Source organism: Heliangelus exortis, chromosome Z (assembly GCF_036169615.1).
Source record: "Heliangelus exortis chromosome Z, bHelExo1.hap1, whole genome shotgun sequence".
Taxonomy (NCBI): domain Eukaryota; kingdom Metazoa; phylum Chordata; class Aves; order Apodiformes; family Trochilidae; genus Heliangelus; species Heliangelus exortis.
In genome coordinates, this window is record NC_092454.1 from 71919368 (window position 1) to 71945769 (window position 26402).

The 26402-nt window shown below is 41.3% G+C and overlaps 1 protein-coding gene across 9 annotated transcripts in view; it reads right to left on the minus strand.

Annotated features, from left to right (window-relative positions):
- ARB2A (ARB2 cotranscriptional regulator A) overlaps positions 1-26402 on the minus strand; it is a 278294-nt gene that overhangs the window by 47536 nt on the left and 204356 nt on the right. For 3 of the 9 annotated variants that reach the window (XM_071731896.1, XM_071731891.1, XM_071731892.1), the window contains exon 11: positions 22518-22681. The exons of 5 other annotated variants lie outside the window; for them this stretch is intronic. In XM_071731896.1, coding sequence (XP_071587997.1) covers positions 22533-22681 — 149 coding nt within the window. In that variant the 3' untranslated portion in view covers positions 22518-22532. Of the gene's footprint in view, positions 1-22517; positions 22682-25233; positions 25683-26402 lie in introns of those variants that run through there. One more of the 9 variants, XM_071731894.1, reaches the window with a different exon arrangement.

The window sequence follows — 26402 nt, forward strand, 5'->3', positions numbered from 1 at the left end:
TTTTGTGGCCCTCTCCTCGACTCCTGAAGGGACAGGTCCACATCCTTCTTTGTGCTGAGGATTCCAGAGCTCACCAAGTCCCACTGGCTTGGTTGGAGAGACAAACCCCAGCTGTGCTGTGCATCCAGGTGACCTTCCCTAACCTCTGCTTCTAATGAGTGACATTAAGGAAAGTGCTCCAAGGTTGCTGTCAAATGCCTACAGCAGGAAGGGCTTCTGCACCTTGAGATCTTGGGAGGCACCAGGAAACACAGCTGCTTCCAAACAGGGAATGTTTTGGACCAGGGGCAGATTTGGACCAGGGGCAGATGGTTTCAGAGACCCCCTCCTGTGGACAAGGAGCTGGAGTTCTGCATTTACCATGGTCATGACCATGGCTAGAGACTGTCCAACTGGTTGGAGTGTCTCCAACCATCTTTAGATTAAAAAAAAAACAACCCACAAAACAAAACAAAACAAAACAACAAAAAAACAACCCTCAGGAGGACCAGTAAACTAAGAACAGTGGACCTCAAAGAGATGCAGCTGGTGAACAGGGCCAATAACACTGCAGTGTTCTTCTACACATGCACTGCAAACAGCTAAACCTCAATTTACAGTCCAAGAAACCAAAGCACCTCCTTCTGCAAAGACTCACAGGACAGGCAGCCTCAATACAAGCTGTTTTTTGTTTTTTTTTTTTCTCTCACACACCCTAACAATGCACCTACACATGCTCCCAAACCTGCTCCTGGATGGGCAGGGTACTGCAGGGCTCTGGCACCCCAGTTTCAGCTGCAGGGATTTGCAGAGCTGCTGCTGCTCTCTGCTGCTTGTCCTGCCTGGAGCCTTGGCCCCCGAGGTAGAAACAGCAGAAATTAGCACAACCAGGATGATAGCACAAAATAATTTTTTTTTTTCTTTTTTTTTCTTTTTTTTTTTCTTTTTTTTTTTTCTCTCTCTCTCTTTTTTTTTTTTTTTCTACCTTAAGGTTGTGCAACTCCCCTGCAGCCTTTGGTGGTTGGCAAAGGGATGGGCAGAGGCTGGGGAAGGTCAATAGCCACCAATCCACCTCCACATCCACCCACAGCTGAGACTCAGACACTTGCCCACTGAGACAACATTAATTTCATATTCCATACATAACTTTGCCAACACCAGACAGAAGCAGCCCTGGCTCTGCTGACTGCCGAGGTGAAAAGCTCTGCATCTCCATAACTACACTCCAAGCCCCTGACAGGCTTTCTTAATTCCAAGTGTTGCCTGGGACAGAGCACAAAATATTCACACCATTCATTTATTTGCATATTCATCTCGTCTATCACAACACGGAGACAAATTTAGAATTTTTATTTTTTTTTTCAATTTTTTTTTTTTTTTTTTTCCTGTAAGATTTGTTCTTCAGTGCCTAGCTGCATAATTTAATTGCTACTGAGTTACTATTTGCATGAAACAGTCTATTATCCTGTATTATCCAGTGAAGCAGACTGCCCTCATTTCACAGTGCAGACATGCGTGGTGTTGTCCCTCTCCAAGTTCAGGACACCCAAGGCAGACCTGGGAGAGGAGAATATCTGCATTCCAACTCCTGCCTGCTCCAAGCACCTCAAACCATCAGCCTGAACTTCAGCCTCTGGCCAAGGCACTTCTGCCTTCAACAGCTTCTGAAAATTCACAAGGTAACCACTTAAAAACTGGGAGATTAAAAAATAATAACAAAAAAATAAAAAAATTGTAAGGTTTTTCTTTCTGAGCCTTGCTGATGTTAGCTATAAAATTTTCAAGCTTTTTTTTTCCCTTGCAGCTAGGTGGGCAAGAAATCTGTATTAGAAAGTACAAGACAGAAACTGATCAGTGCAGCATCTGAAAATAAAACACAGAACACCAATGACTCACTAGAAAACCATAATGGAGAAGCAAACAGTTAGATTTTGGTATTTACAGTATATGGCTCATTTCTTCACTACTGGTGTGACCACCTGCTGATGTCTTGAGATGACCCAACCATCTCCATGTGCAAACAACAGATACTGGTATCAATTCCTAATTCCATCACCCACTATTTAATGAGACAGTGAGGTACAATATATAGAAAATTAAAAAAAATGTAAAGTCTCTGGCATTTGTAGGCATTGGTTTGAGCAATGGCTCTACCAATACACGGCAAGTGTGACTTCTAATAGATCTTTCTTTCTAATAAAACTTTTCTTCCCACCAGATCCTATAGTGCCAACTCTTCCATTTGGCTGTGCCAAGTGGGTCTGAACCCCCTCCACACTGATCTTAGCATGAAAAGACATCTAGATAGGAGTACTTAGAAGGTCAGTGGCTTGCCCTAAAATATTCTGCACAGATCTTCAGCCTGCCTGCATGCAAACAGCCTTCCCATCAGGGTGTTAAGCCCTTTAAATTGTTCTGTTTTATTACCTCAGGCTTACTACAGTGCCTTTAACTACCTACTTCTATGTAACAGACTGACATCTGGCCTTGGGAAAAAAAACCAAAAAAAACCAAAAAAAACATTTAAAGCAACCCAAACTGCTGCTGGCCTTGCTCAAGTCGTTGCAGGAGAAGCTTGTCCTCTGCTAGCAGGGCAAATTATTCAGGACATCCCAAAAAAAGCAGAGAGAAGTGTGCTGAGGACCACTGTGACCACGTAATTTTGATGAAGCTTCAGCAAAAGAGCTGAGAGGGATGCCTGGGTAAGGCATCTTAGCACAAGTTGAGGAATAAAGGGTCAAAGCCCAGAAGCAATGGGAAAAAGCATTGGGAAAAAGCATTGGGAAAAATCCTCATGTCCTGATGACACCAAGAGTGGTGAAAAGTCCAGGTGGTCAGAATTTTCTGGACTGATTCAGTAAATCACACGTGGTTGGTTGATGGATGCATATTCTGAATTAACAAAAGAACTATATACAAGTCCTGTAGGGCCAAAAAGCCCCTCTAATTTAATCTTAAAAAAAAAAAAAAAAAAGGAAAATAAAAGAGAAGGACCCACTCCCTGATTGAATTAAAATGCCACTGTGTCTGTACTGAGCATTGCATCAGGCTTTCAGGATTTTTTTTGCAGGCTTTCAGGATTATTTTTTTTTTCTTTTTTTTTTTGGAAGCTATTTATGTTGGGCTTGCATGTCAAGCCTCGAAGACTGAAATAGGAAAAGAACTTACAAAACCAGAGCATAAGAAAGGTTACGACACAAACACTATAAAAAAACCCAAAACAAAACAAAACAAAACAAGTTTTTGGCACTAAAGCATACGCTCTGCCCCCTGCAGCTAAAAGTCACATACTGAGAGTTCATGTTCTGTCAAGAATTACTATTTTCAAGCATGGCTGGTGATTTTGGACAGTAGCACTTATGAAACCCTCAATCTGGCAGTTTTCTCACTGCACATTTACTAAAGCATCCCCACTGTCCAAACTCCCTGGATTTTGGGGATCTGACCTCGTGAAAGGGAAAAAAATAAAAAAAAAATAAAAGGTTCCTAGGAAACTGCTTTGATCTGGTCTGTACATTTTTTTTCCCCCCCAGACATATCATTATTCCAACCCATTCCCTGAAAAATGTTACAAATGCAAGAGCACCTTGCTCCTTCCCTTCCTGAGAACAGCGTGGAAATTAGGCTGGCCAGAGCCCACAGAGTTGCTGCTAAAGGTGGTAATGTTATCAGCAAAAAATAATTTACAAAATGTAAGATCAGGGTCAAATTGATCAGCACAATTTTTTCTACTAAATTCACTTATTATTGCAAACCACTTGCCAGAAGAAGTTCTGGGTTGCTTATTTATTATAAAGTACATCAGCTACATGCACTTCTGGTTTTTTCCCCCCCCCCCCCCCCCCCTTTTTTTTTTTTCCTTCCTTTTTTCTTTTTTCCCATTTTTTCTTTCTGGTTAGAAAATTCACAAAGCAATCCAGATTTCAATCTGCTGTATGCCTGTACTCAGTGAATTCATAAATGGATTACTCATAAACACTTTGCTAAGGGCTTATTCATTATTCCCAGTGTGTGACTGACCACCTCAGCAACGTGATGTATTTGTTTTACTCCCTGACTGGGGACATTGTGGATGTCAAAAACAGTGACAAGAAATAGAATCTTCCTGGTTTACACTTCCTAACAGACCTTTCTTGTGCTATTCTATGTCAGATTGGGGAAGACACTGTTATCAGCAGCTGCCAGTCCTCCATATCTTGCCAAAAACAATAGATAATGTCACCCAACACACCTGCCAGAAATCAAAACTCAGACTTCCATCCACATATTGCTTTTTCAAATATTAAAAATTCCCAAAATATTTCCCTTTTACACTTTTTACACCCAACACACCTGCCAGAAATCAAAACTCAAGACTTCCATCCACGTATTGCTTTTTCAAATATTAAAAATACTCAAACCATTTCTCTTTTACACTTTTTGCACCCAACACACCTGCCAGAAATCAAAACTCAGACTTCCATCCACGTATTACTTTTTCAAATATTAAAAATTCCCAAAACATTTGTCTTTTACACTTTGAACAGCTTTGTCTGATTGTGTTGTACAGTGCTTATGTCGTCTTTACGAAAGACAAAAAACATGTTTTCCAAAGCCATTAAACCAGCTTAAAACCCCATGAACCTGAGAACCTGTGTGTTTATCTGGATCTCCAGCCCCTCAGCTTTTACTTTTTCTCTGTCTGTTCAGGCAGTCATGAAGCAGCAGGGCTGACATGAGATGTTTCAAGGTCCAGGATGTCTCCATGCCCTGCCCCACAGCAACTCCTGCTCAACCTACACCAAACCTGGCAAACATCTGTCCCTAAACCTGTCCCTAACCCCCTGCTCTACTGATGGAGAGCCTGCAGGCACTATCCTCCAGCTGTAACAGTGGGAATTTTCCCTGAGTGCCTAGCCCAACCTCTTGCTGCTGCAATTTAATTTTATCCCTTTTTTTGCACTATTTACAGAGAACAGACGGTTCCTTTCTTCTTTGCCACACTCTTTCACACAACCCGATGATTTCCACCATGTTCTTTCTTTCAGTCCTCTTTTTTTAGGCTAAGCCTTCTCAGATTTTTTTTCTTTTCTTTTCTTTTTTTTTTTTTCCCCACCCTTTCGCCAAAGGCCACATTTTTTTCTAGACTGCTCATCACTTTTCTTGCTTTCCTTTGCGGGTTCTCCAGTTCTTTCTCCTCCTTCATGAGCTGAGCTGCCCAGCAGCAGGATATACATGTCCCAGCTGTAGCCTCACCAATAGTTTCCCAAGCAATGGGCTTATTTAAGCATTCCAGTAAAAGTTTTGTCAGTTTTTTTGTTTGGCTTTTTTTCGGTTTGTTTGCTTTTGGGTGTTTTTTGTTTTTTTTTATTTTGGTTTTTTTTGCAGTCGTGCAGTTGTTGACTTATCCTCTATCTGCTGCTACAAAAGGCAGCAATTTATCCTCCAGCAAAGGGGGAAAGCAGCTATAGCTTGGCTCCAGCTCCTGGGATCCACCCTGTGCAGCCTCTGATAAAATTCACCCCTGCACAAGCTCCTCTGCTTTGTGGCCCCCAACTTCTGCAAGGTCTGTGCCTTCCCTCACTCCTGAGTATATCCAGAAATGGGAAAAAGCTTCTAATTTCTCCTGTGAGTAACCACGAAGTTAAACAATTCATTAAGGCTCTGGTGCCTGCTTCATGTGCTCCAGAACTAAGCTAACAACTGAGTAGGGAGGCCCCCAAGTTTCCATCCAGAGGGCACAGACATGGCTCCAATTTTTTTCTGTGTTATTACTGTCTGTTGCCTCGTGCTACCCTAAGCAATGAGCCCAACCCAAATGGCCCCCAGATAATAATTCTGAAGAAAAGCAGATACTCATGTGGCAAAAAAATTGCACAAAACCTCCTTGTAGCTGGAATTTGTTGAGGAAAGGAGGAGGCACCAGCACATCCAGTCCTAAATGTGGAGGCTTGATGGGTTTTGCAGACCTGCCTCAGCAGCCTTTTCCTCCCAGCTGGACCAGAAGAGAGAATCTGATCCCACTGCTTTCTCGTGGAGAAAAAGATGTAGAGAAAAAACCGCCCTGATTCTTCAGAATAATGATGTCCAGTTTTGCTAAAGTTGGAGCTTTCTGTCAGTTCAGGAAATGCAACTTATGCCATGGTATACACAGCAAATACTTGAAATTAGTTTGTTGGTTTTGTTCCCTTTTTCTACAAACAAAAGTAAGGAGACCAGGGTGGTTAGAATAGGTTGGAGAAAGTGTGATAGGGCAGCCATACAGGTAATAAGCAACCCACATGAAACCTCAGAAAAATGTATTTTCCACCAACAGCTGAGGTGATCTTTGTGCCATCTGAGCCCCTGCCCACATGGCCAGAAGTCACCCAGCTGTGCACAGGAGCTGGCAGGACGTGAAGGGGTGACCCCTACAGACAGAGGCTGAAACCCCAAAGGGTCTGCAAGAAACCCAAAAGGGTCACAGTTAACCTCAGTTTCTTTATGCAGACCCCTTTCCTGGAGAAAAACATGGAGCCTGGAGGAAGACTGAATCCCTTACATGTTATTTCTTGCTCCTGTCCACACCTTGGGGGTCCACCCACCACCTCACTCAGTCATCTAAATGAGTCTCCCAGACACTCAAAAGCCTGCCCAGTTTTCTTTCAGCACATGCCATGGACAAATGTGTATAGGGTAAAACTTACAGCTAGTGCCTGGAAAAAAAAGGAAACCAATTCTGACCTTGTCCATGACACCAGTTATGTGCTTGTGTCTGTGTCACTGTTCTGTTCTTATTTATTGTTGGTTTTGTGTAAGCAGTGATTTCCTCAGTGTTATTACTTTCCTAATTCTAGTTATTAGGGCTTTATTCATCTTAGTTAATAAAACAAGGCCTGAATTACCTATTTCTCTGGCATAACCACACTGCTGCTCAGCTATCAGCAGTCACACCATGTGAAATTTGGTGGGCAGCACATGGGCAGAGGGCATGGGAGGTCCTGAGAGCCATAAAATGATGTCCCAGATTGTGGAGCACATGGGCTGGTCCTGCAACACTCCTGATAAGATGGGTGATAATGATGGTAAGGATGCTGGAGAAACTGGTGTTTTTCCAAGCAGGTTGTGGGAGAAGAAATGAGGCTGATTAAGAGGCACAGCTGATAAAACAAAAAGAGTTGGAAGAGGGGAGGGAAACAGGGAGGAAAACAAATGCACTGTTTGCAGAGTGGGAAATCCAGGAAGAGGAAACTTGGTGCCTCCAAGAAGCAACTACATAAGAACAGCAAGTATGTGAGATGAGCAGAACAAGGCTTCCTTACACAAACACCACATGGGTCAGGAAAATCTGAAACACACTGAAAGCCTCTGGGCTTAGAAGTCTCCTGCAAGTTTTGAAGTTCATGGAAATGCAACTTTGCTGGAAGGGCACGAAGCAAAACACATGTAGAAGATGGATAGGCAGGTTCTGCAGAGAGCCAGCTTTACTGACACAGATTTTTGGTTCTGGATATGCAAAACCTAAAATTAATCCCCTCTGTCCCACCTAGAGGCAGCTGTCTCATCTGGACATGGTGCATCTGCCAAAGGAGATGAGAAAACTTTCTGGAAGATGCTTGTCACAGAGGAAGGGAGCGTGCTTGGTTTATTGCAAGTAAACAATTAGAACAAAGTTAATCCAGTATAATTAAAAATTAATAGATCTGTGACCACAGCAGTCCAGCCTACAGTAGGTCTCCCTTTCTATACATCAGAGGAATTTGAGATGAGGCAGAGGCAAGGCAGGGGAATGCTGCCTGAAACTGATAAACCAGTGCTCCCTGCTTGTAGCCCCGTTTTTAATTTTTAAGAAAGAAATCAATGAGTGCAGATAAAACGCAGAGGGCTGTAATCCCCTGGAGTGATCTTGTCACAACATGTGTTACTGCAGTTCTACACTTTTACCTTTGCACTTCGTTGTATGTAACAGAGCAACATAATTAACCACTGGTAGGTAGTGTTTATGTTAGTTCTCAAAAGGTTAAGAAGCTGATTATAGCTAAAATCAGCTTTGCCTGGGGCTTCAGTGGCTCTGTGTAATCAAATTAGACAAGCAGGGCACAGTGTCACCTAACACAAACCAGTGGCACTTTCTTCTGTCTTTTGACCTTTTTCATTAGATGAGCAAGCCAGTTAGCTTATTCCAAACATTTTGAACAGATTAGTTCCCAGTCAACTCTGAGTGATAAGCTGGGCATTCGTCCACATCATTTTCATGAGGGACTGCACTGAAAAGATTGTTCAGGAGTAGGCTCAGCTTTGCTTCCCCAGTGCAACCTCCTAATTTAATTATTATTTTTTTTTTATTTATTTATTTTTAAAAAAATTTATCTATTTTTTAAAAAATTTATTTATTTTTTGGGGGGGGCATAGGGTGGAAAAGTTTTCAGAAGGTGAGCAGCCATGACCTCAAATACTCAAAATATCCTTAGCTGTTCTCTTGGACATCTTACAGTTTTGATTCTCCAGCTATGGATGGGTTCCTCCAACCCAACAGCAAACAGAAAACTCCACAAACACGGTGGGCAAGGCATCAGCATCCCTAAGGAACCATGGTAACCCCTTCAGCAGAGTCAAGGCTCACCCTCTCTGTGTGGCCACGTTGTTATTTGAAGCCAAGAAAGGTGAATGATAAAATGGGAATGTTGAAGGAGGTTTAATAATGTAGAGAGGGGAGCAAGGCAGCCCCAGCTCAGAAGAATGCTTTCTGCACAGCTATACTGTAAATAAATTTAAATGCAGGCTGCAGCTCCCATGGCTTCCATAATCTTGGTATCTTTGAGCATGTGGGGAACAAAACTCTAAGAAGGCAAAGAATACACAAAGATGGCAAACCTGCGAGTTGAGGAAGGCACTATGCCATCCTGAATCTTCTGCACTAATCTAAAAAATTGGTAGCTCACCACATTTGTTGAATCTTCACATATTTGATCCTTAACTCCAACTCCAGCTCTGCCTGTGCACATCCTGCAGCCAACTTACAGAGCCTTTATGTCATGGGAACAAGCAAGCATGTGAAACAACGGCTTCTGCAGATGATTTGTGTGTATTTACTTACAGCCAATAAAATCAAAACTTGCTATTTTAATCGATTAAGTCATAAATAAGGAGTTACAGAAGTCAAGCCTCCATACTTGCACAGCCCAATGATTCCTGCTAATCCAGCAGTACTTAACAAATTCACATGTGGTTATCCTGCCCTGCCATAGCTGGAGTTCACATTGCTATGCTGCAAACTGTGCAGAAAAATCAATATGCCAAGTTGAACATAAGGACAGGAAAGACAATGTCCTGCTATACTTTCAGTGAACTTCAAATGACTGTGGTGTCCCTAGTTGGTACAGTTTATTCCAGAAAAACGCAATCTTTAGGAATCAAAAAGAAGTATCATGCAGTCAAATACATAAATGCATTGGTGGAGTCATGCCTGACACTGCAACAAGAATTTATTTCATTTAATCTCACATTTTAGAATAGAACAGAATCGAACAGAATTGTTGCGGTTAGAAATGACCTTTAAGATAATCCACTCCAACCCTTCCTCCATCCCTGCCCAGGCCACCCCCACCCCATGTCCCTCACCCCCACATCCCCAGGGTCTGAAACCCCTCCAGGGATGATGGGGACTCCAGCCCTGCCCTGGGCAGCCTGGGCCAGGCCCTGACAACCCTTTCCAGGTGAGAAATTTTTCCCCAGCTCCAACCTAAACCTCCCCTGGCACCACTTGAGTTGTGCCAAAAGTTCCTCTTGTCCCATCCCTTGTTCCTTGGGAGCAGAGCCCAACCCCCCCTGGCTCCAACCTCCTCTCAGGGGGTTGCAGAGAGCCACAAGGTCTCCCCTCAGCCTCCTCTGCTCCAGGATCAACACCCACAGCTCCATCAGATGCTCCTGGGCAGATTTTTGCTCCAGACCCTTTCCCAGCTCCTTCCCCTTCTCTGGAGATGCTTCAGCCCCTATGGTCCTGAGGGATCTTGACTGCATCATAAGACATTCAGTAAGCAGAGGCATGCTCTTCAGACAGAACCCAGAGTAACTATACATATTTTAGATTTAACAGTAAGATCCCATAAGCATTTTTAGCAACTTTAAAAGACAATCCTCTTTTTTTTCCCCAGCTGACTGTGCTACGCTCTATAACTGATTTATTTACACCCAGTGGCAACCACCACTGCCACAAGCTGCCAGAGGACCCACTGCTGCCAAACTCCTTCCTTTTACAGGGGGAAAAAAAAAAAGGAAAAAAAAAATATAAGGAAAAAAATATAAGGAAAAAAAAAGGAAAAAAAAAAAGGAAAATTAAAAAGAAAAAAAATGGTTTGCTTTAGACACCTGAACAGGCATTTTTAAAATACAAGACTATGCATGCAAGGAGAAAAATTCTCCTTAAAGTACAATTGGCTCTTTCAGTGGTAATTTCTCTTCATTGCAATGAGAAGCTGTAAATGGATTAATGGCATTTAGCTCTAGAGAGCATGTCATTGATCTGTACTGAACATATAAACTGTTACATAAAACACACTCAAAGACCCACACTTGTTTCTAACCTTCTATTAATATGTCATTTGCAAGACAAATTTTGCTCAGAGATTAATGTACCATTTTAAAAACCCCAGGCATAAAGCTCCCAATCAGAAAATAACAATGTAACAATTTTAAGTGTTGAACAATATTAATACTGCAATAACTTACGATTTTGGTACATTTTAGATTTCCTATATCAGTTCAGAGAGTGCAGCAGAGCCCTAGGTTAATACAAGTGAGCTGTTTTGGTTACTCACAAAATTTAAAATAGGGTAAGTCTGGTTCCACATGAATGTAAAGGATCAATAATATTGCAGCAATAAATGGTGGAAATGTTAAGGTGTGTGACCACTGCTGACCAGAGGATGTGGATTGTCACAGCGGGACAGGGAAGGGAATGGGGGTACCCTGGAGTCCCAAAGTGCCTCTGCTTCTGATGTGCTATGGATAAAATCTGGACCTAAATAATGGCCTAAACAGCTTGCTCATCACCTGCCAGGGCTTTTGCACAGGAGAAAAACCCAATCAGCCAACCTCCCCAAAACCAGACAGCCTCATTAGGCTGAGACTCTGACTGTGCAAGGCACCACTGAGTTCCTACTAAATCTGCAACATCTTCGTGCCTCCAACTTGCATTTTTTCCTCTTTTTTCCCCCTGACTTTAACATCCCTTCAGTGTGAACAGCTATACTTAAATTACAATGGTTTTTTTTATTATTATTTTGTGGGGATTTTTTTTTAATTCCCCCCCTCTCCTCAAAATCAGAAGGCAGGAAGTAGATGGGTGTAACTTAGAGAGGCAGCTGAGATGAGTTGCTGGCAGGGTGAAGTGGTAGGTTTTAGTAATAGCTGGAAGCCCTAAGTGGTTCTAAGCTTTGAAGTCAGTGCAGCTTTGATGTGCTACTCCCATAGTTAATCACAAGATAGTCTTGAAAGAAGAAAGATTTCCCAAATACCATCCAAGTGTCATTGCCTGTGAAATCCTTGTATGATTCTTTCCCCCCCCCCTCCTCTGTTGAACTTTAAATCTAATATCGGGCTGCCCGCACTCCCTCTCGGTTGATCCTACTCTCTTTTAAAGTGTTTTAATTGGTTGAAAAGATAATTATGCCCATGCTCAGTTTTGGTGTGGGCAAGCAGCCTGCTGCACATTCCTGTGGTGTGTTGATTTTGAGTGTTTCCCCCCACCCAGATCCGTGGGGCTCAGACCCCAGGAGGGACCACAGAGTGGGATGCTGGAGAGGCAAAAGGGTGGAAGCCAGAGGGCATCTCTGCTGGATATCTTCTCCCTGTGGGAACGGCCATGGCTCTCCCCAGGGAAAGCACTCACAGAGGTCAAAAGAAGGAAACCCTTCCCTCTGCTCTGGGATGGGCAGCAGGGAATGCATTTCAATGGATTCTCTTGGAATCCACCCATGTGTGCTGTGCCTGATGGGAGAGATGCAATGCTGAGGCTGAGCTGGGGGAAAAAAAAAACCCAAACCATCAGGATGATGATTCCTTGGTGGGTATTCATCTCCCATACCAAAAGACTATGGAAGAGTATTAGCTGACCTAGAAATTTTCCTTAAGTTGCACAATTAACCAACGAAAGCTTCCATTGTTTACTGAAAATATAAACAAAACTACCCCTGGACAGCTAAGATTTTAAACCCAAGCCTACTCTACATGTCATCTACAAACCTCATGCTGAAGCACAGTAAAACAACCATTTCTGATGAGTCTGAAGCTACCAGGGCAGGATCACTAAAGTGCTTTAAGCCAGAAGTCTTTATCCCATATCAAAAAGCTGTTTACCTGGGCACATCTCTGTCAGAAGGGAAGAGGGAGATGCTGATCACAAAGATCCATGCCCGTCTGACTGGATGGGGATAAAGAAAATGGCATGTGGCTGGTAAATTATGGGAGAGCAACACGTCAAGGTTAGAGGTCACTGGAGATTTCAACAAATCTCAGAAGATACAGCAACAGATTAAGCAAGGGGATAGACTGCCCTCCAACCTTAACCTGTGAAGACCTTTGAAGTCTTGTGGTGACCTCTATCCTGCTCTTTCATATTACTTGTTAGTTACACTAATTACAGCCTAATAGTGTGCTGGAGCCAGACACTATTCTTTTTTTTTCTTTTTTTCTTTCTTTTTGTTTTTTTCTTTTTTTTTTCTCTTTTTTTTTCTGCAGCTGTAGAGAGGAGGAGCACATGTGAAATGTGAAATGGCCAAATCCTGCTCTGCACACTCAGGACATCCTGGGAGCAGTGCCCTGCACCATCTTTTAGAAGCACAACCTACACAAGTGTTAACCAACTACATTCTGTGCCTTCAAGAAGCTGGTGCAATCTTGGCTGGAGAAGCCACAACCTAAAGAAGCCAGAGCTCAGACTCAGGTTTGTATAAGCAGGGTCTGAAACAAACTGAGTCCTAAAAACTGTTTCAAAGTGCATCAGGATTAGCCAAATTCAGGGTGTAAAGTGCAGCCCCTCATTAATACTGCATATCCAGCACTGAAATCAAAGAGGTAACTTGCTGTTGCTGCCAGTGAACTTGAGTGAGGGAGTGTGGGATTAGATGTGGAGCCTATTTGCATTGATTTTGCATCAATATCCATATTAATGCTAGCACAATATTGCATCATATTGGGACAGCTCTCACAGTCTCTCCAGTGGATGAAACATCACTGGTAAAGCTTCATTAAATCACTCAGTAGCACTAAATAAAGTCAGGCACTAAATCAGGGGAAAAGTTTATAAAAAGAGATGCAGCACAGAAGAATCATGCTGGAATTAACAAAATGTGTAACAAAATAGCCAGTACATGGGAAGACTAGCTATTCAAAATAAATGTCTATTTCCTCATTTATATGAGGCATATTTTTTTATATGGTTGATAAAAGCTTTGAACGATGACAAATCAAACCACCTGTAACTTCTGGTAGCTCTGTTGCCAAGATAAGATTGTTCACCTGTGGGTGCAAACTACAAGCTGTGAATACACTGCTAAAACCACACAAACAAAAAATGCAGTTTCACTGGAGACAGAAATGAGCAGAAACCAGGGCTTCCCTGCACCAACGAGAGCTCTCACAAAGCAAACTGAGACAATCTGACAGCAGATGATACAAATGCTCACACTTCTATTTCATCTGGAATTTCTAAATTTTTAATAGAACATAAGCTTCATGACCCACATGCAAAACAAGAGGAAAGACCCTCACTTCTCTGCTGTGCCCTGAGCTGCTCTGGAACACAGATGCAAGGCTGTGGGGAGATGGGGGAACTGATCTTCCCAAGGTCCAGTGCCTCCTGACATTGTGCAGAATGAGGGATTCCCCACTGGCATCCATTCCCCAGACCCACCAGGTGTTCCACACCCTGGGTATACATCTATTAATGCACAATTTCCAATTGCTCTCCTTTTTTTAAAACATGTTCCTGCTGGGTTGGTTCAGTGAGTCCAGTCTGTTGTCTGGATGGTGGGAAATGCCACTGCAGTTCAGTGCCATCTTCCCTGGATGGCTGTAGGGTCCCTTCACTTGTCAAGAGATAATGAATATAAAACCCAATTTCTTGTTTCTTCTTCTGCCACTGGCTTCTCCTCTCCTTACTGTACAAAAAATCCTGCTGTTAGCTTGAGGGAAGACATTCCTGACTGCCTCCCAGGTTACTCCATCTCATGATCTACTTTTTTTTAAAAAAAAGTGTGGCGTTTTACAAAGCATTGGTAAAAAAAAAAATAAAATAAATCAATGAGCATGGACTGGATGATTTGGAGACCAGCAACACCTTGAGTGCCTGTGCCACAGCCTGCAGGCAATGAGTGCCATTCCTTGAAGAAAAGAAGCAGGAATCACTCTTTATTATTATGGATGAAGGAAGGAGAACCTTCACCTCTGTAACAGTGCAGTGGTTAGAAAGAAGAAACTATACAGAAATACTATAGAAATGCTAGAATAAACAACCAACTTCAATTCTCATTGCAGTGGAAGGGATTTTAATCCACCACCTGAAAGGAAGGTGACCAAACTTTCTTTAGGGAAAGGTGACACTTCCCTGGAGGACAGAAAATGTGTGCTTCAAGAATAATAGAGTAAATTGTATCAGGAAAAGCATGATAACAAAGTTTCATACATGGGTAGTAAAAGAAGGAAAAAAAAAACTTTTATTCTTTTTTTGCCGTTATTTCACATAGAGCATTAAGTTTAAAACAGTGGTCTGTTTTAAACCTAAGAGACATAAGCACTGCCAAAAAACAGTGGGAATCTTGAATGGCAGCTGAAGCAGGTCCCAGGCTGCCAAAAGAATTCTGCAAGCTTTATAATCTGTGATGAATCTGCAATCTGTACTTACTGTATGAGCCTAAGTTCTGTGATCAGTAGCAGGCAACTCAAAATCATAAATACCCAGAGCACTCTTGAAAAAAAGCCACATCCCATCTTGCAGCCCTGACAGGAATTATTATTATTATTATTTTTCAGCAAAGTGCTGCATTAGGAGACCTTGCACCATTGCCTTATATGTGCTAGACCTTAGGGGAAATTTTTTACTCTTAAGAAAGGAACAGATTTCACTGAATGGACTATAACCAGATGTCTAGACCTCTGCCCTGAAATTACTCAAAAAATAAACACTTTATTTTAACTGCTCAGAGCAATGATGAGTCCTTGAAGTTCAGCTACCCTACAATTGAAAAGTGATGCCTGCTCCCAGTGCAGGAGTGTTCTGAGATGATGTTTATGTTCCCCATGGCTGCCTCAGAAAACTCCATCTGGAGCACCCACAACACTTCTGGAAGGGCTGGGATGCTCTCTTTCAAGCACAAAGGAGAAGTCCTTCTAGCTCAAGGCTCAGCCCAGTACATAGTTTAAGCTCTGGAGTAATAGCACCCATCTTCTGGAGGCAAAAGGGAAATAAAACATGATATGTTAGCAAGGCAAAGCCAGAGCTAAGGTCAGAGCTAAGGTGTGTAAACTCCTTCAGGTGTGTAAACCACCTGTGGGACCCAAACAGATCCACATGTGAGTACCTGAGACTGGAAAACTGGGCTTCAGATTTCAAATATATGCCAGTTTTCCTTATGCATAGTAAAAACAATTTGTGTGTTGTTATGCATATACTGTTATGCAACATTACATTTTATAATGTATTACTTCAAATAATGTATTAACATAAAAATCTCAAAGCCATAAGGACTTACATACTTGCAAGAGAGGAAGATTAAAATTACTAAAAAACCACAACTCTTGTCCTTCAGAGTAAGAATGGGCACTTAACAGGGTTTGTTCACAAGTATGTGACATTTTCCTACAAACTGACCTCTGCATTCACAGCAGCAATAACAAATATCATCTAAACCAGTCTAACCTATTAACCATGTGGATTATTTCCCTGCCATGTTGTTCTAGGCATGACTTGTAAACCCATCTAAAATTAAAGGATTAATGTGGGGGGGGATGTGCTGCTTTATCTTTCACATAAAAGTTGGGAGATAGTTAAAAAATACTACTTATACATGTGGCTCACTAAATTAAAATATTTATTGGATTGCATAAATATTAATAATATTGAGGCATGCAAACAATTATCACTCAGAGTAGGGTTTTCATGTCATAATGTAAGAATATAACATCTCTGCTTAAATCAGGACTGTCCTCAGCACTATTTGTATAAACAACGAGCATCTGAATATTAGGTATTATCAGCTGATTGCTTTTGCTTTCAATAAATAGGTAACAACCACAGTCCATTTCAAACAAGTCACCTGGTGTCCCTGCACACTGGCATGATGAGATTATTTGCTGACACTGGTAAGCAGAAAATAACAGCAGAAAATTGGGCCTTCCAAGTATAGGCATGTTCCTCGATGGGAGAAAGTTTAAAGTGCAAATACACTGTGAAAAGGGCCTCTAAAAATGGCATCACAGAGCTCCATGTTTCTCATCTTTTGGTTATCTCACAGGTTGGGAAACTAATCTTCTTGGCTGAGAGCTAGCTGGAGCAGCCAGAAAACTGTTAAATTAGCAACTCGAGGGCAGGGTGCTAAGAAGGCAAATATGATACAAATTTAACCTCCATGTGTTGCAAATAAATTAAATTTATGTGGCAAAGGGAAAGAAAAGGAATGTTTAAATCAGTTCTATGCCACTCTCAGGAGTTTTTCCAGCTTCTGTTTGCTGTCCAGTCACTGCCACGTGCAGGAATTTGCTATAAGTGGTATTAAGGACAGCAGTTAAAATAATTTGTATGCCTGAAGTATTAAAGTGTCTGTTTATTTCCTGCTTAGAGTGACTCAAATGAATGAAAGTGGTGAGGATATGGTGCTCTATTCTGAAACCACTATTACTTATCCCAACTTATCTGATGTGTCTGAGCTTGGGTCTCCCATCCATGTGTCCTAGAAAAGAAAAAAAGTCCAGCAGAAGATGCTGGTGGGGAGGTTTGTGACAGAACACTTGGGCAAGCCAGAGGATGGGGTAAGGTCCTCCCTAAGCACACATCTTTGCAGTGCATGGAGAAATTTGTCACCCACATAAACATCAGAAGTTCCCATGAGCTACAAATGATGATTTTTCTAACATACAAAGGTATGATGCTTCCCATGACTTTTGGGCAGTGAATAAACGATGATCACTGGGCTGTGAGTGGGGTGGATGCTTGGGGCCAGTGAACTTGACCTGGGGACATTGGGTGGGATGGAACAGAGAGAAGCCACAGCCAGCAAGACACACACTAAAAAGGGCTTCAAAAAGGCTCTGTTCTTTAAGACAGGAAAAAGATCAGCAAATTTAGTCAAGAGGAGGAATTTAAACATAAACAAATGAAAAGTATTTTTAAAAAGTTTGTTAGGTGATCCAAGACAGAGCACTAGCCCTCCTGGTTCAGTGAAAAAGTGCCATCAGTCAAGGAATATAGGAAAAGGTGGAAATAGCTTTTTACCAGAATAAAAAAGATGATAAAGAAAGCTAAAGCTAAGGAAACACAATCTGTGGCTGGCAAACTTATCACAATGAAGAACTTTGTTTTATATACAAGCTAGGAATGCAATCCATAGCAAATATATGTCAGTTTTCAAACGGAGATGGTGAAACTGTAAAATAACAATGCAGAAGAAAGGACAAAATCGTTCAATATATTTTGCTCTTCTCTACTTGGAAAAGAAATGGCAAAGTGTTCAATGAGGTACATTCTTCCTCACTTCTTATCAATATTTTCTCAGGGCTAAATCTTTCTACATTTGCAGGACTGCAGAGCTGGTATTGAGGAATCACAAACCAGCTAACTGGCTGCTGATGCTCATTTTAAATAAAACAGCAGAGAAGTTACAGAAGATGGGAAAAGTCCTGACCCAAGATTTTAGACAAGACTATTTGAGCAGTTAGCCTGACATAAATCTGAAGAAAAAATAATGGAAAATTGGATATAAAGGTCAATTAGTTCCTACCACAAATTCCTAGGTTATGTGGACAATGAACAATAAGTTTTGGGGGTTTTTTTTTGTTTGTTTGTTTTTCCTTTATTGCAACTTTTTACATATGTGTCTTCCACTCTTGCTCTTCCTCCCAGGAAATCCACTCTTCTTTAGGGTCAACAACCCAAAATCATTCAAATTTTCAGCACAAGTCATCTGCTTTAGAATTACAATAATTCTCAGTGCTTAGCACTCTGTCCTAGAGGCTGATTTGTTTTTTGGGGGGGTGTAACTGCTGCTTACTCATCTCTTCCTGAGGTTTAATTCACCAAGGAAAACATAGGTATCTAAACCTAGAAGTTTGTAAAGGACTGTGCAGTGAGGATGTGACACCACTTACCACACAGGAAAGACCCAATGAGACAAGGAAGTGATGTAAGAACACTTCTTGTCATGGGCTGGGGGATGAAGCTGCTAAAAAGATGCTAAAAATCCCTCTTCCACCCCCCGTGCTGTAATGTTGGGGTATATATATATATAATGAGGAATTAAGGTACAAGAATGTAATTAATTCACACCAAGGAAAGTAAGTCATAAATAAATAAAGTCAGTTTGACTTTTTGATGAATTATCATGTTTAGCTGATGAGGATTTACATACAAATTGTGTACATTTGACTTTTTTTGTCAGGCGGTTGGTTTATTCCTTCAGCATGTTCTGAGCAGCAGGACAAATTATGCAACATTTCCTATGCATTTTTAGAAAGTCTTTTAGAAAAAACTATTTTTTCATCCTCTCAGGTTCCCCATTAAACCTTTGTTTGGAATAACCCTGTACAGTCATCCCATGGAGCCATTTACCTGCTGGAGGTGTCTGGCTGTGACTGCTGTCTGCTGGCTGTTTATTTCCATGCTTTATTTCTGCTCATGGGCTACTCCCCCTTGTCTTTCAGAGGAGACATTGAAAAGTCTTCCTTTTTTTTTAATTTTATTAGGAAGATGCATTCCTCATTTTTTTCTTCTGTGCTCTAAACTACTATCAAAAAAACTTGGTGAAACTTAATTACAACTAAAACTTCAAAATTGGGCAGAAATTGACCAGCGCTCCATAAATTCATGAGGGGACAAATGGCACAACTGTAGAATTCTTGTTTACTTGTGGAAACGGGTTAAAAATCAATATTATTCAATATTTCTGAGAAGCTGCAGACTAAGTAACCTGTAAATAAAGTTATCATGGAGAAACCACTATTAAATAGAGATGTTACTGCTGGCGTGTCCTAAGGCTATTCAGCAACACAGGAGGTAAATATAAATTCACTGGTGGTAAAGCTTCTGTGAACATGAAGGTGGACAGAATGGTTATTAACAAGAGAGATGACAGCCTTTTTATGGTGTGTTATATGGTGTGTTAATCTGTTGGTTTACTCTTCTTACATTTTTTTTTTTTAAAAAAAAAACAAAACACAACTACCTGCAACCTTTCATCACACTATTTAAAAATCAAGACAAAGAGCAGCAGCTCCAGATGGGTATTGCTGGACAAAGTTTCTCTTCAAATGACTTTCTGTATTATGGTGATAAAAGGGTCAAATGTGACTGTTGGCTGATGAAATAGGAGAAAATCAGATAGTGAAGATTTGAAGGATGTGTACTGCATTAGTGGGATGCACACAGGTCCATTTCAAAGAAAAGATGTTGAAAGACTGCAGACACCACAGAAAGATGCATAAAGAATTTGAAATCTGTAGAAATTATCTTGAAGTGAGACTAAAAGAACTCAATCCATTCTGTTTTCCGAAAGAAAATTGAGTGTTGACTTGATTCCAGCATCTAATTCACATGGAGAAAGAGCAAATGTAGTAAATGGCTCCTTAACTTAGTATAAAAAGGCACAGCAAGAACTAATGCCTGGAACCTGAAACCAGACAAAGCCAAACCAGAAATGAGCCACCCCTCTTAATGGTTGAAATGGTTGAAAAATTACAAAGGGAAGGAAGCAATGGATTCCCCAGCTCCTGAATCCTTCCAGCCAAAGCTGAAACATTTTCTGGAAGACACATTTCAGCCCAATGCAAGTTAGCAATTTCAGCATAACAACATCTGGCCAGAAGTTAAAGACCAATATATAAAAGTGGAGAGGAAGCGATCCAAACGCCCTCCCTGGCTTAAATTATACCTATTTATGAAAAAAAAGAATCAAAAAAACCAACCAACCAACAAAAAAACCCATAAAAAAAAACAAACCTAGAAAACTAAACAAATAAAAACCTTTCAACTTAGAATGAACCTTTTGAAAAATTCTTAAAAATCCAAACTTGAATTCCAACAGAAAATGTAAGCTAATGCTAAGTCAGTGCAAATAAACATTTAGGTATTTAATTTTGGATTGCAACTCTCGGGGAATTCCTCCTTTCAGATTCTGAGCTCTAGCAGAAACACAACTTCTACCATTTCACTGATGTACCACATCCCATCTCCATGGATGTTCCACGGAGCTACTGAAGATGAAACACAGAAAGTACTTTTAAAAATTGCTGACAGTAATGTGGATGCAACTTGGACTACAAAGACTCAAGACAAAGACTCAACTCATTCAAGCTCAATCCCACAAAGTCCTTCATGGAAACTTACTGAGCCCTGTGGAAAGAGTTTCACTATTGCTGAACTGGAGCCTGTAGTTATTGTAGAGGAGATGAAATAAGAGAACTGTGGCCTTGTCCTCCACCTATGGCCTTGTCTTCCACCCACACTTTTAACCTCCAGTTTAGCAGTAAGGAGCAAGGTGCTGTTGAGAGGATGGGAAGGCACTGGGTGTGAAAAAGTGATGTGCCACCACGTGAGGAAAAAAATACCTGCACAAAAAAACCCAGCAGGAGATGGAGAAATACCTATTGTTGCTGGGCATCTTCTGACATGCACTGGAGGAAAAATCTGAGTCCCACCCTTGCAGAATTACAGATTTACGGTATAGTTGTGGTTGGGAAAGTCCTCTGAGATCACTGAGTTACCTCAGCACTGCCAAGGCCACCACTAAACCATGTCCTTCAGCACCACATCTCCAGGGCTTTCAAATCCCTTCAGGGGATTTAATCTAAACCTCCCCTGGCACAACTTGAGGCCAAAAGTTCCTCTTGTCCCATCCCTTGTTCCTTGGGAGCAGAGCCCGACCCCCCCTGGCTCCAACCTCCTCTCAGGGGGTTGCAGAGAGCCACAAGGTCTCCTCTCAGCCTCCTTTCCTTGGGAAAAGTTTATGGGGAAAACTGAAACCAATGTTCAGTAGAACTTTTTAATAATTCAAAGAGCACAGAGAAGCCATGAGTAACACTCCTCTGCTCCAGGATCAACACCCACAGGGCCCTCAGATGATCCTGGGCAGACTTCTGCTCCAGACCCCACTCTTTTGAAGGCTCTTCATGAGGTTAGAAGATAAAGCATCACTAGTTCTAGTATGTGCCCTTCATCAGACAAAACTGGTGTGGATCAAACTAATGCTAGGCTGGCTTTTTAGCAATAACTTCACCATACTCATCAGAGGGTCCTTAAAGTGTCATTTGGATGCCTGCAGTAAAGTTGCACCTGACTTTTCAAAACACAAATGTATTAATTATTGGTGGAACTGCCAATTTTCCTTGCAAGCAACCACATCACAAGCATTTCAAGAACATGGCTGTGTGGAGGGTTGGCTAAGCAACACCAAATCTGGCTGCATCTGCATGTGCCAAGAGGAAGCACAAGCACTGTTCAAGACCCTGAACTCAAGAGTAATTTCACATTATAGCAGCACTTCAGCCAACATATAGCCAGATTCAGATGTATACAAAGAAATAATAAGATACCATTAGGTAGTATTGGAAGCAGTGGTCACAGAAGCCTAAATGTTGTCAAACACTCTACAGGAAATATCTGGCTGTAATAATTTATATTACTCATTATTACTTCACTTAAAGACAGCCTCAGGGATTCTGAGGCAACCATACATCACTCAGTAGTTCACTGTACTAAAAAAAAACCTGCAATGATAAATAAGTATGTATGAGTACAAGAATAATTTTTTATTAAGCAGTTTATCTAGTATAAGTACTGCCTCAAACGCATGTAATTATTTTGCAGAACAGTACAAAACAGTGTCATACATATGAATATGAGTGCTTTGTCCTAAAAAATAATAGTCCTGGTGGTATGTTGAACATCTAGTTGGCCACATAAAAAGTTATAAAAATGCATAATAAAACTGAAATTCTTTCTGGCTGCAGCAACATCTGGATATTTAAGTCAACACCTTCAAATCCACATTTTCGTATTCGTGGTTCAGGCTGCAGCACTCTGGAACAGACCCTGCAATATCGTTCAACAGGTCTTTATAGATTTTGTCCTTTCCCAAGCACAGTGAAAGTAAGCTCCTTGAGACACACAACAGAGGAGCTCACATCCAGCCAAGTATGACACGTGAGAAGAAAAGCTGCCTGCAACACCTGAGGCTGAGCAGGAGACTAAAAGCAGAGCGCGCCTTTGAAGAATCCAGAGCAGGGAAAAAGCTACTTACCTCTGTGCTAAGAAGACATTAGTTAAAGTCAGACTTGCTGCAGCAACTGCTAGAGCTCTGGCTAAGACAGGCTGATGCTTCAAAGTTTTCTTAATAATTTCCAGTCCCTGAAGGACCAACGTGGAGCAGCAGAAATGGAAGTGCTGGGGCTTGCAGGATGCTGACATGGGGGCTACGCAGCAGCCTCCCCACTGCAGACTCCTTCATGCCTCCCTTTGTGCTACTAATGGTAGGAACACCTTAAAACAAAATTAATATGCAGCTAGCTGCAGGAGCCTGACACCTTGACAAAACGCTGCAGTGTTTAATCTTCTCCCCAAAGTAAAAAGCTTTCATTGACAGGACTACACACGCACACACACACACACACACACAAGGAGGCATAAAATGCAAAGAGGTTTACAGTAAACACTGATTACTGTAATCTTAATCTCCATGAATGACCAGTGAATGTAGAAATAACATTGTTAGCAAAAAAAAGAAAAAAAAAAAAGAAAAAAAAAGTGTAAAATGCCTAATCTTGCCTTATTGTGGAGCGCGCGCGTGGCTTTATACTTATTTCTTGCATTGTACATATGGAGTTATTGGACAACTACCCCTGGTCACAAAGTAAATATAAAAATATAAATATTTTAAATTATATTTATAAAAATAAATATACACATATCTATATAACATTTATTAATATATGTTGTTTATATACATATTTATATAAATAAACATCTGGAAACAGACCAGAGTGCTCTTCAAAATAGTGAATAAAGAGGACAAATTGGCTAACGGGGCTAAAAGCTTCTAGGGGATGATGATGCAGGTACTGTCTCAGTGCTTAACACAGTTTATAGTTGTTTCTGCCTCATTTGCTATGAGCAAGACACAGAAATGTGCAAGAGTGGCAGCATAGTGGGGTGCAAATAAAGACGAGGGCAAAGGAGCAGGGAGGAGAAAGTTGCTCCTTCCCTACGGCTGTCACAAGCCTCGCTCATGCAATTACCTCTGCACACAGACCCTGCAGTGCTGCAGAGCCCATTTAACCTCACTGGAGATCCTCCTGTTTGAACCCCAGGATCTTGCTCAGCATGGGGTGGCATCTGCAGCCAGAGGAGGTTTTTTTTTTTTCTTGCTGCAAATACTCGAGGCTCGGAGCAGCGGGCAGGAGGCACCAGGTAAGGCGAAGACAACACAAAGAAAAAAACAAACCAAAAACAACCCCAAAACCCCAAATCAACCCATCACCTCTCTGATCTGAGAGGTAGAATCTTGGTTTCGCTGGCACCAACAGGGGATTTATCTAACCAGAGGGCTGCGTGCCTGCTCTTCCAGGGAATGGCTTGCTGTGCACTCACCTTCTCGGATCAGTGCTTTCAAGCAGATCTAACAGTCCAGAATAACTTTACTTAAATTTACTGTAGCCCCATGGAAGGATTACTGATGCTATTCTATTACTTAGCACAAAGCAGCAGTCTCAAGGGGACTGTTTAGTACCATATTCTTGTCTTGATATTAAATCAAGATATGCCAAGGACTCAAAAACAGCAGGTAACAAGCTTTTCCCCATTTTTCAGTGAGCTCTGCAGAAGCTCATCTTTCATTTGTTTTGAACTGCAAGTCTCTTATGTGCATACAGAAAAAAATCTCTAAAACCACCAAGGCTTAAAGTACATAGTGTGTGTTTAACACAGGGATGCTTTTGGCTGTGTTCTTACCAGGAGGCTCGATGGATGACAACCCTGCTCCTTGGTGGGACAAGCTGTATCAGAAAAAAACACCAGCTCCCCCTCTCCCAGTTAAAAGGATTTGAAAAGGCAAAAAAGGAAAATAACTCCTTTCTGAACCTCTGGGGAACATGAAAGACCTCCTTTTGGGGATGAGATGTTTATGGTCTTACCCAGCTTTGGACAACTACCACTGACTCCATTCCATACTCACTGTTGTACAGACTTAAACACCAGCACAGCACATGGTTATGGCATGACTGCTGGAAATTAGGGCAAGTATACCAATAAAAACCCCACAAACTTATATGAATATTAATTTACACGACCACTGTTTCTTTACTGACATTCCAGAGAGCTTATGGAACACTGGATGTAGTCCTGGACAACTGCTTCCAGGTGGCCCTGCTTGAGCAGGAGTTGGACCAAATGACCTTCAGAGGTCCTTTCACACTTCAGTCATTCTGTGAAGCTATTTTTTTCCCTTCTGTTTATTTATCTGTAAAAAAGGCAAACACCTGGAGCACTTTGCTAGGAATATTACTAATTATCTTTTCTGAATTCAAATTAAAAAAAAAAAAAAAAAAAAAAAAAAAAAAAAAAAAAAAAAAGTTGTCCTTGGCTTACCTAAATGAAATTACTTTTTTTTTTATATCATACAGAGTCAAGCTTGGTGTCTGGTACCAGAAAATACAATGTAGAGACTCTGCTCAGAGCACCACCAGCACAGGCCATACCTCTGCCATGAAATTAAGAGTGTGTTTTTCTTCTGCCAACCTGATACCACTTTATTCAGCTACATGAATTAATTCTTGCACATTTTTCCTTATTACTGAGATACATATTCAAGCCCAGGCTCTTCCTTGAATAGAGCTTTTCTTGATTACTGTCAACTTTTCATTCCATTGTGTCATCTTGTTTGTCTTTTGCTGTTACAATTTCCTTATTTTACAATGTTTTAACTACAGTGGTTGCAACTGTTAAAAGAACAAGTAGTGATTTTAGGGGTCAACTAGAAAGGCTTGAAAAGGATTTGACTAGACAATTCATTTTTATTAATGTTATGATGACTTCTTTTTATTTGATTATGTAAATCAGTGTTGGTGCATATCTGCTTTGGCAAAATATTCCAAAGTGTGATCTTCTCTCCTGAATAAAAAGCTTTTCAGTGGCAGGAACACACGAGCTAAGGAAAGTCTCTTATCCATACACTAAGGTGGTTCACATGAGGCACTCCAAAATATTCAGGAAAATAAAGGCCAAGTTTACCTGACAAAATTTACCACAGTTGACCTCCAGTCTCCTAACCAGTAAGACTTCAAGCCCTACTCCACTTTAAGTGATGACCTTTAAAATACAGACTGCTTTTCAGGTCTTCACCTTTCTCCTTTGCTGCCTTTGCTTATGTCTTAAACAAGAAATGGATCCATCTCCTCTGAGACAGAAGAAAGGGCTTGTGGTTTGACTCCATTAGGAAGGTGGATCAAGACTGAGGCAGAAGATGACCTCAGGTCTACCAGAGGTCCTGCAGGAGGGATGGAAGTGAAGAGGGTAGGAAAAAGTGTTTTTAACACAGCCAGAAGGCTGGAGACTGGCACAGGACTCCTCCAGGCCAACAAGGTGACAGTGCCACAGCTGAGGATATCAGCTGTGTAAAGCTCCAAAACTGGGAATGATGCTGGACAGCCCTGCCTGGTAAAGGATAAATGGCAGAGGAAGAGTGGGGGACTCTACTGAGGAAGAACACCTTGTTCCTGTTGGGTAAGCACAGGAAGGGTAACAGGATGGGTAGTGTTGGACAGATGGCCTCAAGAGGAACCCCAGGTCTGATGGGAGACACTTGAGTTAGGAGACAGGTTTCTGAAAGCAGAATTTTTAGGATTCCACATACCACACAGGACAACTGTGTGTTGAGTGGGAAATTTCAAAGGACAATCCCTTTGGTAGAAGGAAGACATTAAACCATGATGCTGGCACGCAACCAAACCCTGGAGATGTGGAGGGAAGGTGGGACCTCTTGCCACGTGGAAAGAAAATGGATTTATTATGGCTTGCTTTCTCTGTGGTGGTGTTGCTATTCTCACACCCACTATGGTTAATTATTAAAGTGCATTTGCTCCTTTCTGTAGCTGAGCAAGACGTGAATGAGTTATGGCAAACATTTTAATTACTTAACAATGCTCTAATCAAAAGCTTGAACAACTCTACCTGGAAGTGCAAGTTGTTTTTCCAGTTTGATGGCCAT